General features: G+C 39.5%; 1 protein-coding gene across 1 annotated transcript; it reads right to left on the reverse strand.

Annotated features, from left to right (window-relative positions):
* Nucleotides 1-496: 496 nt before the first annotated feature.
* On the reverse strand, nucleotides 497-7,399 carry LOC143464752 (forkhead box protein K1-like). Its single transcript, XM_076962711.1, has 13 exons — nucleotides 7,010-7,399; nucleotides 6,266-6,371; nucleotides 5,804-6,030; nucleotides 5,632-5,734; nucleotides 5,219-5,305; nucleotides 4,948-5,049; nucleotides 4,584-4,789; nucleotides 4,233-4,385; nucleotides 3,960-4,144; nucleotides 3,544-3,636; nucleotides 2,041-2,271; nucleotides 1,712-1,795; nucleotides 497-1,588 (listed from the first exon to the last, which is right to left on the reverse strand). Exons 1-13 carry the CDS (start codon nucleotides 7,363-7,365, stop codon nucleotides 1,539-1,541), a joined length of 1,983 nt encoding a protein of 660 aa, XP_076818826.1. The 5' UTR covers nucleotides 7,366-7,399; the 3' UTR covers nucleotides 497-1,538.
* Nucleotides 7,400-15,012: the final 7,613 nt, after the last annotated feature.

Here is a 15,012-nt window from a genome sequence, read left to right on the forward strand (position 1 = left end):
GTATGCAAATACTGCAGATTGCTGATGAAGTTTGCTTCTCATTATCTTACGCCGTTAGGATGAGACCACGCAGTGAAATGTTGCTAACTGCCGGTACACACTTGTTGAAACAAGCTACTCAAACGTCAAATACAATATAATAACGCAGTTGGAACTGTAAGGTGAAAAAACTTGGTCAAGTGTATTGTTTATTTTTCGCCATTGACTATGGGGAGCAAAAAGTATGGTGCCAACCCCGTTGTACACCGGTCAAAAATATAGACCCTTCTAAAGTATGGCAGCGACATGGCTAGCTAGAAGTTCATTTGGGTTCGACAAATCAGCGTGAGACATAAGTCATTCAGTTGCGTCCACTGCTTTCCATCAGGCTGCTGTAGCGACTGGGCTCTCCTGTCACTGACCATTGAGAAGAAACTATTCTGACAGCATTAGAACAAGCTGCCTTAGATTTTGCAGCTCTAACCACCAGGAAAACGATAACATACCAACACAAATATTTAAACTGGCAAATGTACTCCACAAAATGCGATATGCAATAAAAATGTCCAATGAATTTCCCGTGACAAACATAAAAATATCCTCAAAACCACATCGGTGAAACAATTTGCTTATTCTAAGATACCGAAATTATGTTCTGAAGCACCATGAGAAGCCAGTATTATTAGCTATTGGCATCACATATACGTATATATAACAAGGTTAGGATATTGCGTAACAATTGATGCAAAATGTTTCATTGCGGAGTTACAAATAAGCATGCAAAACTCTTCGGATGAAAATGGTATAGAGTGGTGAATAACGGCCAAATTAACAACATCAACAAACAGGGCCTAAAAGAGTTTTAAACCAGCATAAAGCACTGGTACATTTGCTGAAGACAGGTTTTCCAGCTGAGATGCCATGGAACTTTTACACTGGAACACTCACAACATTGCACCAATACGAATCCTTACAATCATTGGAAAGGTTTCTTGAATTAATTTTCTCAAAAGTTGGTTAATTGGGATTTCAAAACGATTTTAATCCATAATCAAAAATGAAATGATTGATTAATTCCAATCATCCGGTAATTTTTTCACAAATATATGAATATAATAACTAGAGGTATGTCAGGTGAGGAAGTGTGGCTTAAGATGGTTGTTGCCGGGCAGGGAATTCCCCTGATGTAACAGATCACGAAACACAAAACAACTTTTCACAGCACGGGCGCAGGCAGGAAAAAAACTCAACACAAAATTAAGAAAGTCCGCTGCAAAATGGATTACTGTTCGAGAACAAAACTTACACAAACACAGCCTTGATGTGGTTTGGCAACGCGCTGAAAAAATTTGCATCACGGCATTACACGTCAACTATGTTGCTCGATATTATCTATGTACACCAGGAACTTAATACGCCGCACTGCACGAGACGGGCAGGCTGCGTTTCAAGATCGCATGCAGTGTCACTGTGACTCAGGTTCCACTCAACAATTAACACATCCAACATTTTCCTTTGTCATCATGATACGGCAATTTAACTCCCCTCCATTGTTAAGGTCACTCCACTTTGTTGACAATGGGCGGCTCATTTGGTTTATCTGTGGTTTCTGTTACAAAAAATAAATTTTAAAAGGTTGAGTTGAATAAGAATTGCTCTAACAGACTTCCGATCATTTGGAAGTAATCATAGCAGGGAACAAACTTGGTTGTTTCATCACAAGCCTACTTGCCTTCGATTTTTGCCCTTTTCATAGAGTGGGGTGACTCGCCTATAGGAGTTTCGTTGACTCTTTTTACAACGTATTGCTGACTCGCTGCAAAAAAAACAACAAAACACAAGTTGTAGTTGAAGGTTAGCACTTAACAGTAAATAACAAGTTCATCATGGAACACTGATGCTTGAACAGAATAAAAAAGCAAATGCTCATACAGAATAAATAATTGTGCTAACATTTTTCGACTACCAAAGAATTGTACACACTGAGTGCCAACCTCAGGATAAAAAGTTAATGGTGAAAGATCATGTTTTATCGTGAAAAATTTGAAAATATTTTCCTACCTGGAACAACGAATGGCATTGCAGAGCTGACAGCAGATGTCGGGACAAGAGTCCCAATATTTATGGGAATCCCCTGTGGGATACAATGCACATTTTGTCCGCCAGTCATTACAAAGTTCTGTTGCTGTTGTAGCAGTTGTTGATGCTGCTGTGGTGTGAAAGCGATCGTTGCACCGGTTCCGGCATTTGGCGGTTGCATTATGAATGAAACTTTGGCACTGTCTGGGTTCGCTGAAACAAGTCAAGTGAGTTAATTCTACTCACAAGGAAGATTTCTGACAGAACTTTAAAGTTTACTTCCAGCACAATATCAAATTTAAAAGCAAGCTATTGGAAAATTTTAAAAGCCAATTAAATATTTCTAAAGATGTGATGTATCCCGAATCTGTTTGTATCAGCACCAAACGTTTTAGCCCAAAAGTTGCCAAATCTCGCTTGTAATATGAGCCAATTGCTAAATAAACTATTTTGCTTTATAAAAATAAAGTCTGAATGACGATTGCGGAAGTACAATGGATAGACAAATAACCTTCATTGTATGGAATATTAACCTTACTTTAGCGCAGCTAGATCATCATTTCTTGATGAAGTCCATAAATTTATAGGTAATTTAGTTTGCCTGAATCAATTCAGGTTTTGATTCGTATCAGTTCATCCCTAAATATCCATAAACTCATTATCAGTGACAAACAAATACTTAGTTAGCAGTTGGTATTTGTATCGTCGCTTTTATAGCACGTCAACATGGGCTCAAGTCCTTTTACAATTGTATATCTGTGGTTCCCAACCTTTCATACTTGTGGACCTAAGCTGCAATAATTCCTTTCTTGAGAACCCCCTACTTCAAAATTGTCACTTAAAAGGCTATTTATGAGGAATTAAGGTAAAACTTCCAGACCCCTGGGTTGGGAACCACTGCTGTATGCCATCAAACTCAACTAAAAAATATGGACCAAAAAGACATCAGATATTACAAGCATTTAAACCAATAGTTTCCAAGCTCTCCTAATGTCAGAGCCTAGAGTATTATGAAGCCCACACCAATAAACAGTTCTTGGTTACTAATTACTGCGTCATCATGTAAGCTGAAAGAATTACACACAAATTTACCCAGAAGGTTCATCTACTGCTTCGTGATTCGTGATTTATTTCCATTAAAGTTTTGTTCCTTGCCAAGGAATCAGCATTTTTTTAAATATCAGGTTTAATTTTAGCTTCCAAAATATTCTAGTAGCACAGATGCAATGTTTAAGCATCCTTGAGAGTCACTAATTTAAATCATTTCACATTAATCAAAAATCTGCCAAGTTATCACACAGCAAGAAAGCTGTGTAGAGTTTTGCATAAAATTTAAGTGAAAATTTTCCTATTGCGCATACTTGCTAAACAATTTAAACTTTAAACGATTCATGCCTGAGGCAAGCTTTGTTATAAACATACGAGCAGCACTAGAAAATGTGTCATCGACCACAAAATGTAATTGTTATTGTAAAAGTAGCTCACCGGGAGTGTAGGTAGTAATAGAAGTTGTGATGTTATGCTCAAGGCTGGGCTTTGCACCGTTGTCTGCATTAGCTGGAACATAAGACTGAGATCCTGAAAAAACAACAGATCGATAAAGATCACAAACACCAAAGTAGCATTTGTCTGACTTTGCTTATTTCTGTACACAGAAGATTTAGCAAAATGTTTAACATTGTAACAAGGTTAAGGCAATGGTTGCATGGATTGGACTCGACAATGATAAACATCTGATCAAGCAGCAACTGATTAAAATGCAATGGTCTTTTTCACCACCCAATTCAACTGCCTTAAACCCTTCACAATTTGAACGAGGAAATAAGCAAAGTTGCGATGACTCGAGTCACTTTTTCCCATGACTTGAATCGAGTCGACCCGATTTCAACCTTGGTACGAACCTGGTTGCTGCTGATTGATGGCTTCCATCGGCCACACCATCTTGGTCGGGTCCGCTACGATTGGTACATTTCCAGCTGGACTCCCTATCGCCACCTGGTGCTGCTGTAGACCTGCAATGACCTTGCTATCAACAACTGTCGTCATGGCGATCCTGGAAGGAGACCCAGGTGCAGATTGGGGGTATCTGGGTAAAAAATTAAACACAAGTGTGGAGCTGGCGTCGATGGCACTTAGTCGAGAAAAACTTGAAACTGATGAAAGTATCAAATTACCTCGACGAGAGTTGGAGTAGGTTATGTTTTGAGTCATTGCTGAAGTTTGAGAGCAGATGGGCATGTTCCTCTTTTGAGGAGTTTAGTGGGACCGTGTGGGGCATGGTGATGGGTGAAATCGGGTTTGAGTGTTCCGGCGAGACTGGAGCTGATCTACAATGACACAAACATTTACTCTCACGACCTCTAAAAGTTAATGCGTGGTAACAAGGTTGGAGAGGGTCCATTATTACGTTGTAAAAAAATTATCAGCAAAAACTTTTCACATTGTTGTCAGAGCCGTACAACATCAATCATGAATGCAGCAATGATCTTTCAAAATAACAAAAAGTCAAAGGAAAGTTGTAGCACCGTGTTATAGTTGAGACGGTTGTCGTAAATGGTGCGGCACAGAAACACGGCACAGCACGTTGCCGTCTCTTTCTCCAAGCTTGTTCCACTAACTTTCTCTCGGAAGCGGGATCAACACGCCAAAATGATCCCTTCCCGGACTCCTCTTGGGAGCGAGGGACTTTCACAAAATATCGATTCAACGAGAGATTATGACGAATCGAATTCTGGAAAATATTTTCATCAGTTGTAAATATTTTCATTGTTACAAAATAAAACAACGACTCAATCCAAAAATCTTAAAATAAATTTACTCAAAAGAAAATGTTTCCAGTTGTAATACGGCATAAATTTCAAAATAAATCAAAAGTTTACGGCCAACTACCTGCCAGCCCTTATCGGCATTCCTGTAGTAAGGATAATTTTTTGTGATGTGTGCGTAGATGCCACTTAATGTGAGCTGACGGTGAGGTGCAGATGAAATAGCCTGTGTGGGGAAACAAACCAAAATTATCACAAAATCAGATCTTACAGCAAAAAGTACCTTGTGTCGACAAAATATAAATATTAACATTAGGGTCAAATATTTTGCCTTTTCTGTTTTATCATAAAAACTGAGCAAAATCAAAAGTTACGGTTAAAAAACAACAACAAACCTGTATAATAAGTTGTGCGTAAGAATATGGCGGTTTGGAATCGATCCCTTCCGTATTCGAACCCTTTTCGTTGTGTTCCTCCCCAACCTTCATAAGCACGGGGTTTACAAAATCGCACACACTACAAGTACTAAAAATGAATACCTTAGTAACACTTTATAAACTAAAGAATTACATATCTATATGCGATCCGGATGACAATGATGTAAATTTTTCGAGCAAAACAACAAATTATCCGGATATAAAATTATGACTACAATAAAACATAGGAGAAACTAAATGTTAATTTTTCCCTTAAGCAACAGGAAAATCACAATATGAACAATGTTAGTACAGCTATTCCTCACCAGTCACACAAATTAGAAGATCAGGTCAATTCAATCACACACAAATTAACGAGTAGGTCAACTTACAGCAGCGGCGATTGCTGAAGCAGCTGCGCTAAGATTTTCTGTGACGTTGTGAACGAAAGGGGTGACACCACTTCTCGGGCTAGCCGGACAGGAATTCACGGCACTGTAAATAAACAACAGTTACAATAGTGGAAACATTACACTGCGATTGTGGAATGCGAGAAAACCTCACCTGATGGTGCCTGTAGGAGACGGCGGCGCACTTAGGAATCCTCTAGGTTCCCTGGGTATCACATACTTCAGCGACGGTGATGACGTTAATTCCGGATTATCTCCTCTAACGCTAGGTTCCAGCTGGTATGCTGGAGACAATGATTTTGTTGGTTTTAAAGGAGCTTGTAAATTTGATTCCGCTGGTTTCAAGTCGGGATGTGAAACAATAACAGGTGTCATGTGACCCTGCAAAACAAGTTCAACCAAAATGCTGACTTCATAGACTTCTTTCTTTGAAGTACAACGATATAACACCTACAGCAATATTATCATACTCTTGTGAACAATATATGTTTCATCTTTAAGCCAAAAATACAATCATTTGCTCCACAAATGTAGATTAAAGTTTTATGCAAATATTACATATCTAGTAAAAGCAAATGCATGGATGCAAACAAACATGCATTTGTTGCAGATATACCGGGACAGTAATTTTCTGGTTTGTGTTTCCATTTATCTGTTTCGTTTCTTCTGGCAGCGGAGTAAAATGAAGTCTGATGTCTGTGCTTGGAAACCGAATCACACAACTGCAATAAAAGTAGGATAAATAACTTGTTGAAAACAATTTATAACATATTAAAGACAAATGTGGAAATGGTTCGTAACAATCTCAAAATGAGCGGTTTTTGTGGAGCTAGAACAAATAACTATAAATGGATGCTATCGTATTTTGCAAATCATTTAATTAACATCGAAACAACATTGGTTTTATGCTAACAGCGTAAGCAATAACGTCATGGGATGATTTGTTTTGGAAAAGCTAAGTAAACCCCAGACACCCAAGTGACAAAATATTTGATTAGAGAATGAAACGGCCTAGTACTTTTATTACATAACTTGTTCTTTATACTGTTTCACGTCGTGTTTCTATAAAACACCGGACAAATTTAACTTGTAAACAATAAGAATGCATGTTGTGTTTTGTTTTGGTGTAATATATAACGTCAAATCGTAATACACACGTGCACAAAGAGCATAGTAAAATAAAAAGAAACAAACAGATATTTCGCAATCGCTGCTGTCGCAACGAGTAAACACGAGGCTCCATTAGCTAGCGTTTGTTTACGTGCGAGCCACGTGATCGCTCTACAGCCAATAGCACGAGAGCTTTGTCTCACGCTCGAGCGGCGGCGTTGCGCCCGCTATATCAACAAACACAACTCACGCTTTATCTAAAGGCAGAAGATTGGCACCCAGCCTTTGAAATTGTCCATCGACAAAAACTCCATTCTTTCCGAGGCAGCCTAGAAAGAATCTTCCACGTTCGAAGGTGATTTGTAAATGTCTTCGTGATACATAGGAAGAAGTTCCAATGTTCACGTCAACTTTCCCGTGTGAGCTGTTTCGGCCGATTACTACCTTGTCTTTCGTGATCCGGTACTCAAAATCAGAACCACTTAACTTTGCTAAAACTTTCTCACCGCCATTGGCAGTGTCTTCAGGGTTTATTTCGCTTAATACTGACTCTGACTTAATTCCCATATTGGCTTTAGCGCCGATGTCAACAGGGCTTGTTGTCATCGTTCTCAACTACTCTCGCCACGTTGTTTTCTGACCTTGCAAATGAAAACAAGCCGTGATAGAGCGCCTCTAGTGCCGGTAAACAACTTTATTATGACGTAATTTCATCTAATGATTCCATTATATTTTGTGTGATAAACAGCTAAAACAAAATAAGATTAACCTACTTAAAACTTAAAGTTTTAATAAAACCTACGCAGCCTTTTAGGGTAAACAATACTTTCAAGATTACCGTATTATTTTTAAATTTTAGTCGGGATAGCGAAAAACAAAAACGGTAGTAAGCTACATTCCAAAGCATATCTGTGCTTTCCATATAGTTTATGATATTGATAACATTACTATTTACATAATAAACTGATTCACTTAACTAAAACGTTTTACAGTTGTCGGAATAAATTTTAGGATACGCTAGAACTTAAATAATCAGCAGCAGTAGGCAAGGCACAAACTAAAACACCCAGATAGCGCAGCTGGTTGAAATGGTTCTTAGCTGCAAAAAGTTTTGGGTCGATGTCGTTTTGCTGAAATGGACATGTCGCTTGTTTTTTGCCAAATTTTCAAAGTATTCACTTGTCTATTGTAATGAAAAGTGGTATATTGGTACCTTTGCCTGAAAGGTTTACCCACTTACACTACAAAGTCTGTTTCCTTGTGTATATCTCAACAGTGAACTTTGATAGACTTCAGCAATAATGACACAGGAATGATAACTGTATAATCTGATTATATTTGAAGCTTCTTTGAACGAATACATCAAGATAGAACATTGTGACAGCAACAGCACAAAGACATGTTGCGGCGTTGAACGTACGACTGAAAAAGAGACTGAGTAAAACAAAATGCACGGACAAGGGAACAATCGATTACGTCACGCAGTGTTATGCTTCACTGATTCCATAGATGAGAATTCTATGCAGTACACAATTTTATATTACATTAATTGATATATTTATCACATCTATGAACTTAATTTTAACTTGTGGCGGTCAGTGCCACACCTAAATTTATTTGTTTTTTAAAAGATGTAATTGGACATCTGCTTTTAATGTCTACTTCTGTGTAACCTTCCGTATCTTCCTGTGTCCTGACCTTCATAATTGCGTTCATTTTCATCATTTAGTTTACATGTTACATAGAAGGTAGATTTATAGTTTCTGATCTGCCGAACGTTGAAGTTATACATTTAGTTGGCGGTTGGTGTGAGTTCTGTGTGCTTTCTGGGAAGGACAGTCAGCCTTCTCGAGGAGTCGGAACTTTCAGTTGTTCTTTCATCAGTTAACGTTGCCACAAACTGTTTTCAATGCGACGAAAGCACTTCACTTAAAAAATCTAGAAGGTTTCACCAAAATTACCTTTATTAGATGGTTCGACTTGAAATTTTTGTTTTTGTTACCGGACCCGGACAGCATTTAATTCAGAACCAGCCTATACAAACAGGAAATGGCATCAGAATCTTTCTCTTTGGACAAATTTCGATTGACACACACGCATTGTTTTGTTGGTATTTTATTCGATTTGAATATCGTTTTGTTAGAATTTGGAGCTATTCATCTGAACTGGAGCAAGCTTAGTTCATGCCCTGGGCAAAAGCATCGCGACCGTATCAACGCTAGATATCGAACGTGGGCTGCATTTGTGCGAGTTCGGCGCTTGCAGCAGACTTGACTTGATCCGTATTGATATGGATAATGACTCGGTTTCATTAGACTTGCTATACCTAGAGGTAACTCGAATTAATAACTTTTGTGAAAATAATCTGACGCAAATTTGATGAAGTTATGGCTACCTTGTCGCCAACCTGGTTCTAAGTAATTCGTAAACATATTGGCCGAATTCAATTTATGCACAAGGAGTCATTTGTTTCTTGGCAGGTCCGAGTATGGAAAGCAGCAGCGCTTTACACATCGAAGCTGGCTAATCACAGTAAGTAACATCATGGCACTTGATCAACTCCATGAGACAGTGACAGGCAAAACGAAGTGGTCACATCATCGTGTGGCAGTGACATCATTAACTATTGGGTAAGGGGAAAGGGGTTGAGGGAGTCGTCTAAGCACGATTTAAACTCGATAGGTTCTTTTCAATGTAGGCCACCAACTTTTTTCTGTGTGTTTTTTTCGAATTGACTGACGGCATTCTGTCACTGGCACCACCGCCAGGAATCGACCCCACGTTGCTTTAGTATGAACCCGATGCTCTTTACCGGTTGAACTGCGTCATTCCATGTGCGTAAAAGCAATCTATCAGACTCTCCTGCTGTTTTACAAAATGTGTTATCGGTAAGATGTATTTGGCGGTGCGCGGCCGCTACAAACTCCCCATCACGCTGGCTTTGCCGCAACAACGTTGAAAGGTTTATTAGTCATGCTAGAGTGGTGAGAATGTAGGCCCCTTTCACATTTCGCCGGCCCTCTTGTACATAGATTAATAATGAGTAAGATATCCTCTAATTCAGCGACGTGTATCAGCCCTAAAGCTTGTATGGCTGAATAAGTAACCTAATCGATGGATCAATGGTTTGGAACGAGTGCGCAGGTGCGTCTCGAATAATGCCTGAGGCCCGACATTCTTTCGTCAAAGGATTTGCATTTTTTGAAGTGATAGTTTGACTTTAAAAGTACATCATTATATCTTCATTACACGCAGACCATTGACCACAGGTGGAATGGAAGTTAAGGCTTGGTTTCATTTTAAGCTGATTAATTCGAATTTTACGGAACATGTAACCATAAATTCAAAGTTTTTTCCTAATGCCCGCACATTCGAAGCCACTAACGTATGTTTGACGTTGTTTTATGCTAATGTCCATTCAACATGTTTTAAAAACAGAGAATTAAAGAAAAACTCAAAATCCAAGTTAGGTTAATGATTAGGAAGTTCAAGTTTTAAAGTAAGTTTTCGACATAAACGATCTTTCAAATTTCATTGCCACAAGATGTCTATAATGAGCTAATGCGCAATGCTATTTTCACGGCAACAGGTCTTACATAATCTTACAGGTTTGCTTTGTAAGTCTTTCATGTTGGGTTTGTGGTTGCCACTTCTTCGTGTTTATTCATAACAGCCGCAGTGCCTGTGGTTGCTGCTCAAACCGAGTATAATATCTTGTGCCAAAAATACAGGAACACAGCCGCTTTGTCCATTGCATTTTTTGTTCGTTTTCGCCAACACAACTTAAACTGGTGATTGGTCAATTTGATGACGTGTTGACGCGAGTTTTAGGAGTCTCTCATCCATTAATTATTTTGTCATTAATGTTTTGACAAATTAGGGCAGAAAATGGCGGCGTGCACATCGATTCAAATCGAATAAAACTTTGTTTGAAACGACGTTTGGAGCCTCACATACTTGCGTGTCATCGAATTTGCCGACAAATCGAATTCATGAAATAAAATTAGCGAATTTCTCGCCAGGTACTGTGACGTGAATTTTGCGGCGTTGCTACGGGCAACTATTGATTTGACCCGGGCTTGATCAAGCGAAAGTGTCCGCAGAGAGTCGATAATTGATTCGGCGCCGACCCCCCGACGAGAGGTGATGGCGGAATCATCCGAATCTCAAACTCTTCAACTCTGCGACGGAAAAGTCGTGAGTCCTGGGACTTGGAGGTCGGAAAAAATCTGACAGGTTCGCAGGAATTTCACAGCTACGGTGTCATCTAATTGAAATTTTCACAAAAAATCCCGACCTTTAAAAAAGCCGCCTCGTCGTTAGAAGCTTTATACGAAAAACAAAGAAATTTGCGGTCAACGATGATGAAGTCTAATTCGCTCCGCAGTGGCCATTTCAGGAAGTGTTTCATCTCTCATAACCGCATCAGGGAGTCGAAATATATCGTTACAACAACAATAATATAGCAGTAAAACTTTCCTCATCTTGAAGAATACAGTTTTCAATGCGGTGTTTAAGCTCTTGACTTCATCGGAGTGAAATCTTCACACAACTTACGCAGTAGTGACGTCATTTGTGGCGAAACTTGAAGCCTTTTATGTAAAAATGATTCAAAGCAAGGAAATCGCGTTCCTGATCTCTCATCACGGGAAGACGATGAGGAAAGTTACTTTAACTAAAATTTTTGTGGCGACGATAACTGTATGAAGGTTTTTTCGTCTCTCCAGAATCAGCATGCGTCACATACGCGAGAGGATTATTGCATTTCAAACGTAATACTCCACCCTGCAGCATTTCGGTTTTAATCCGAAAACGTGAACTTTATGCCCAAAGAAACCTATGTGTGAGAAATTACGGTTTCAGTTTTTGAATCCCCTCACATGAAAGCGAATAAATATCACGGAGCCAATGAGGACCCTTCACGTCACTTTACTTATTTATGACGTCTTAATAACAACTCGACTTGTGATCAATCGGACCAATCGAAATTAATCTAGACTTCTTAAAGGTAAATCGCCCACTTTTATTCCACTCCAAATATCGCGGGAGTTTATATAAGACGCGCATCCAATGGTCATCACGTGGACAGGTCATCCATCTATATCGACCAATGACAGCCGCGTTGACGTCACGTGGCTTTACGATTCTCGAATGTCACTTGAAAGCTGGAGTGAACAAATCGTGAAATCGCCAATGAACGCGATAGAATTGGCATCCATCGAAAACTATGAAACATATTTCAGGCTTACACGTCATAATGCAACGTTTTGTTGACGTCACGTCAGAAAAGACAGCTCTGCGTATCACGTGATGCTGTAAGTAAAGATCCCATTGTTTCGTAATAAAGTGCGAATACGATTGGCGCGCCTTTCACAGGAAGATTATGGCTTGGAGCGGATGGGGAAAGAATTCGAGAACAAGGTGGAAACAATCGCGATATCGTGTATAGTGACGTCGAAAACAACGGCGGAGTTGGTTGAAAAAACACAGAGCGTCGGAGGGGCGGGGCAATGAAGGTTTATCCAACATAGAAATCACATCATCGAGAAGATGATATTTACAACTGCTCCACCTTCGTCGAAACTTGGGCCATCCAACCACCCACCACATAGAACGTTCACTGAGAATAGAGATCAGGTGATTTTTTTCTTTGGACTTGAAAGAAATCGTCGAAGATATGCGAATGAACTGCGGGTCAAGCTGACACGATACAGCGCCGCCCCTTTACACGATGTTATACATTCTTCTACGTCAACCTGTCCTAGAATTACTCTGCTGCCAATCTTCCACTGTTACATGATATGACGTAACAATGTTGTTTCTGATGATACGAAAATGTCACAAGCGAGCAAGCGAGTAGGCGATTTCCTCGCAATATTTTTACGAGCCAGCCAAGTTGTGGCGCCAGGATCGCATTCTTGCATGCTGAGGACCTGCTAATAATGCCTTTGTTGACGTGGCAACTTAACAAATTACGAAGAAAAATCCGATGAGGAAAGATTTAGTCTGGATGAGCGGAGGGATCAACGTCAAAACCCCGGGATCAAATTTTGAAGACGAGGCGCTTTGATAATGGTTCATGGAAACATTACAACTTTTTCAATAACTCAAAACAACCAGCGCTCATGGTCGCCTCATACAACAGCGTGTTGACTTCAGCAAAAAACTAATGAGATTTTGAAAACTTTCTGTCAGTTATAGAACCGTCCAAGAGCGCCACAAAAATATTTGAAACATTTCAAGCGCTATGTGGAATGTGAGACAGAGCCAATCAAAACGGAGATTTTTTGTTGTACAAAAAAACTTATTTCCTCTTTCTTAAACTAAACCACAAAAAATGTTTACAAACACTTTTATTCCATCGTTTTAAAACATATGGCGCCACTCGACTGGGCGGGGCTATTTTGGGAAGGTCAAATCTTTTAAGAAAAAACGATTTCGTTAAGTATTGCGTGGGCAGTTGCTTTATGCGCACCACGCGGGTGTTTTAAGGTTTCCAATCTTTTTCGTTTTAAACGTCCAACATTTTCAACAAAACCGGTCGCACGTACGCAAACCCACGCAAAGCCTCACGTAAAATAACACGTTTTACGTCGATGACGTCACAGGTCAAATCTGACACCGCTTTCAGTCCATCTGTGAAGAATCACGTGATTCGTTCCAGGTTGGGTGAAATCCACTGGTTTATTATAACACTCTAAATTTGGGTCACATTTATAGCCATCATACATGCAACCAACGCATCTCTTTTAAAGGCAATTCTCGAAACTTCTGTATTTTGGCAATAAACTATTGCAACAAGATTTAAATAAAAATCCCATTCTTGTTTAATTATGAGTTCAGAATGGCACCCTTGTTGCGTCAACAATGTGATTGTTATGATGAAGGATACTTTTACATGCAAACAAAGGGCCAGACTTGTGAGTTGTGAGAGTCAAGATAAACAGCGTGACAGCATTTAAGCAGACAATGCTTTGGGGACAATCGTTTGCAATGCAACAAAGATTTCGGAATTGAACCGCGTTTTAATCACAGGGAAACGCCGCTCGTAAGTGCTTGGAATGTCTTGTGTCATGTTGAAACATTTGAATTTAAGTTTTTCCTCGACTACCGCAAATGACATGTAAATTCCAGGGTATAAGGAGCGTTTTTTTTTAAGTTTACGAAACCTTTCCAGAGTTCCAGAATGCACAAAAATAAATGTAAATTTCGAGGCAGGAATATTCTTAACAAAACGACTGTGTCGAATTTTTAATTCGGAACGTCTCAGAAATTGGAGACATTTTCTGAAAAATTTGAATCTGTTGAACATTTTTCCCACGCACGGGCTACGAAGATCTCGAATGAAAAGAAATCTTTGAGAGGGAAAAGGGGTCACAATTGAAATGTTATAACGACGATTCTTGAACCATCACTCGAAAGCTTTTGAGATGTATTACATCGGCGGTAACTTAGGGCGAATACGGCTTCGAATTACGCGACAATTTGTAGATGTGCCGATTTTCATTGTCGCGACGATGTAGCATCCGCGTGCAGCAATAAATTCATCGATCCGTAACGACCGGTTAGTTAATATTCGGTATGGGAACGATTTGAAAAACCGACAGAGATTTTCCCACAGATATTCGCACTTTTAACGCTCAATTGAAATTCGAAGTTTTGTCGAATATTTTCCTGAAAGTGCCCAGAAAGCTTCGTGTCTGTTCACATTAAACTATGAAGCACACAATCATCTAAAAGCACACGGATTAGGCCTGATGCTTAATATTTGTAATTCACATACAACGTTGTGTAGATGTAGGCTGCATGCGGTGTTTGGTCAGCGCCTGCGTTCCTGGAAAATCTCACCTATAATGAAGCAAAACAAAGACCAGATGAGATGAGATCGTAATGAGTAGTATCGTAGATGAGTTTACGTAATGAGATCGAGGAGTTGAATTTGGAAGCAATGCTAGTTGTCATCATCAACGTCGCCACAAATAGCTGTATGCACGTTTTCAACTTTTGCGTTTGCGCAAATAGCAGCTAGGACCGTTTTTCGTCCCCACCGCGCAAATGACGAAAAATAAAATGGCTGAATTGAAAATCGCGTCTGAAGCCAGCTGCCTGTGAGACGTAGTCGCGGGGCAGTATGATTGTCATGGACGAACATTTCACCAATAAAATAAACTCTAATTCGAATGTCAACGATTCTCATTCTGATCTTTATCGATCTCTATTCTCCCAATAATCTGACAATCCATCACGCGATAC

Source organism: Clavelina lepadiformis, chromosome 7 (genome assembly GCF_947623445.1).
Source record: "Clavelina lepadiformis chromosome 7, kaClaLepa1.1, whole genome shotgun sequence".
In the NCBI taxonomy this organism is placed as follows: Eukaryota; Metazoa; Chordata; class Ascidiacea; order Aplousobranchia; family Clavelinidae; genus Clavelina; species Clavelina lepadiformis.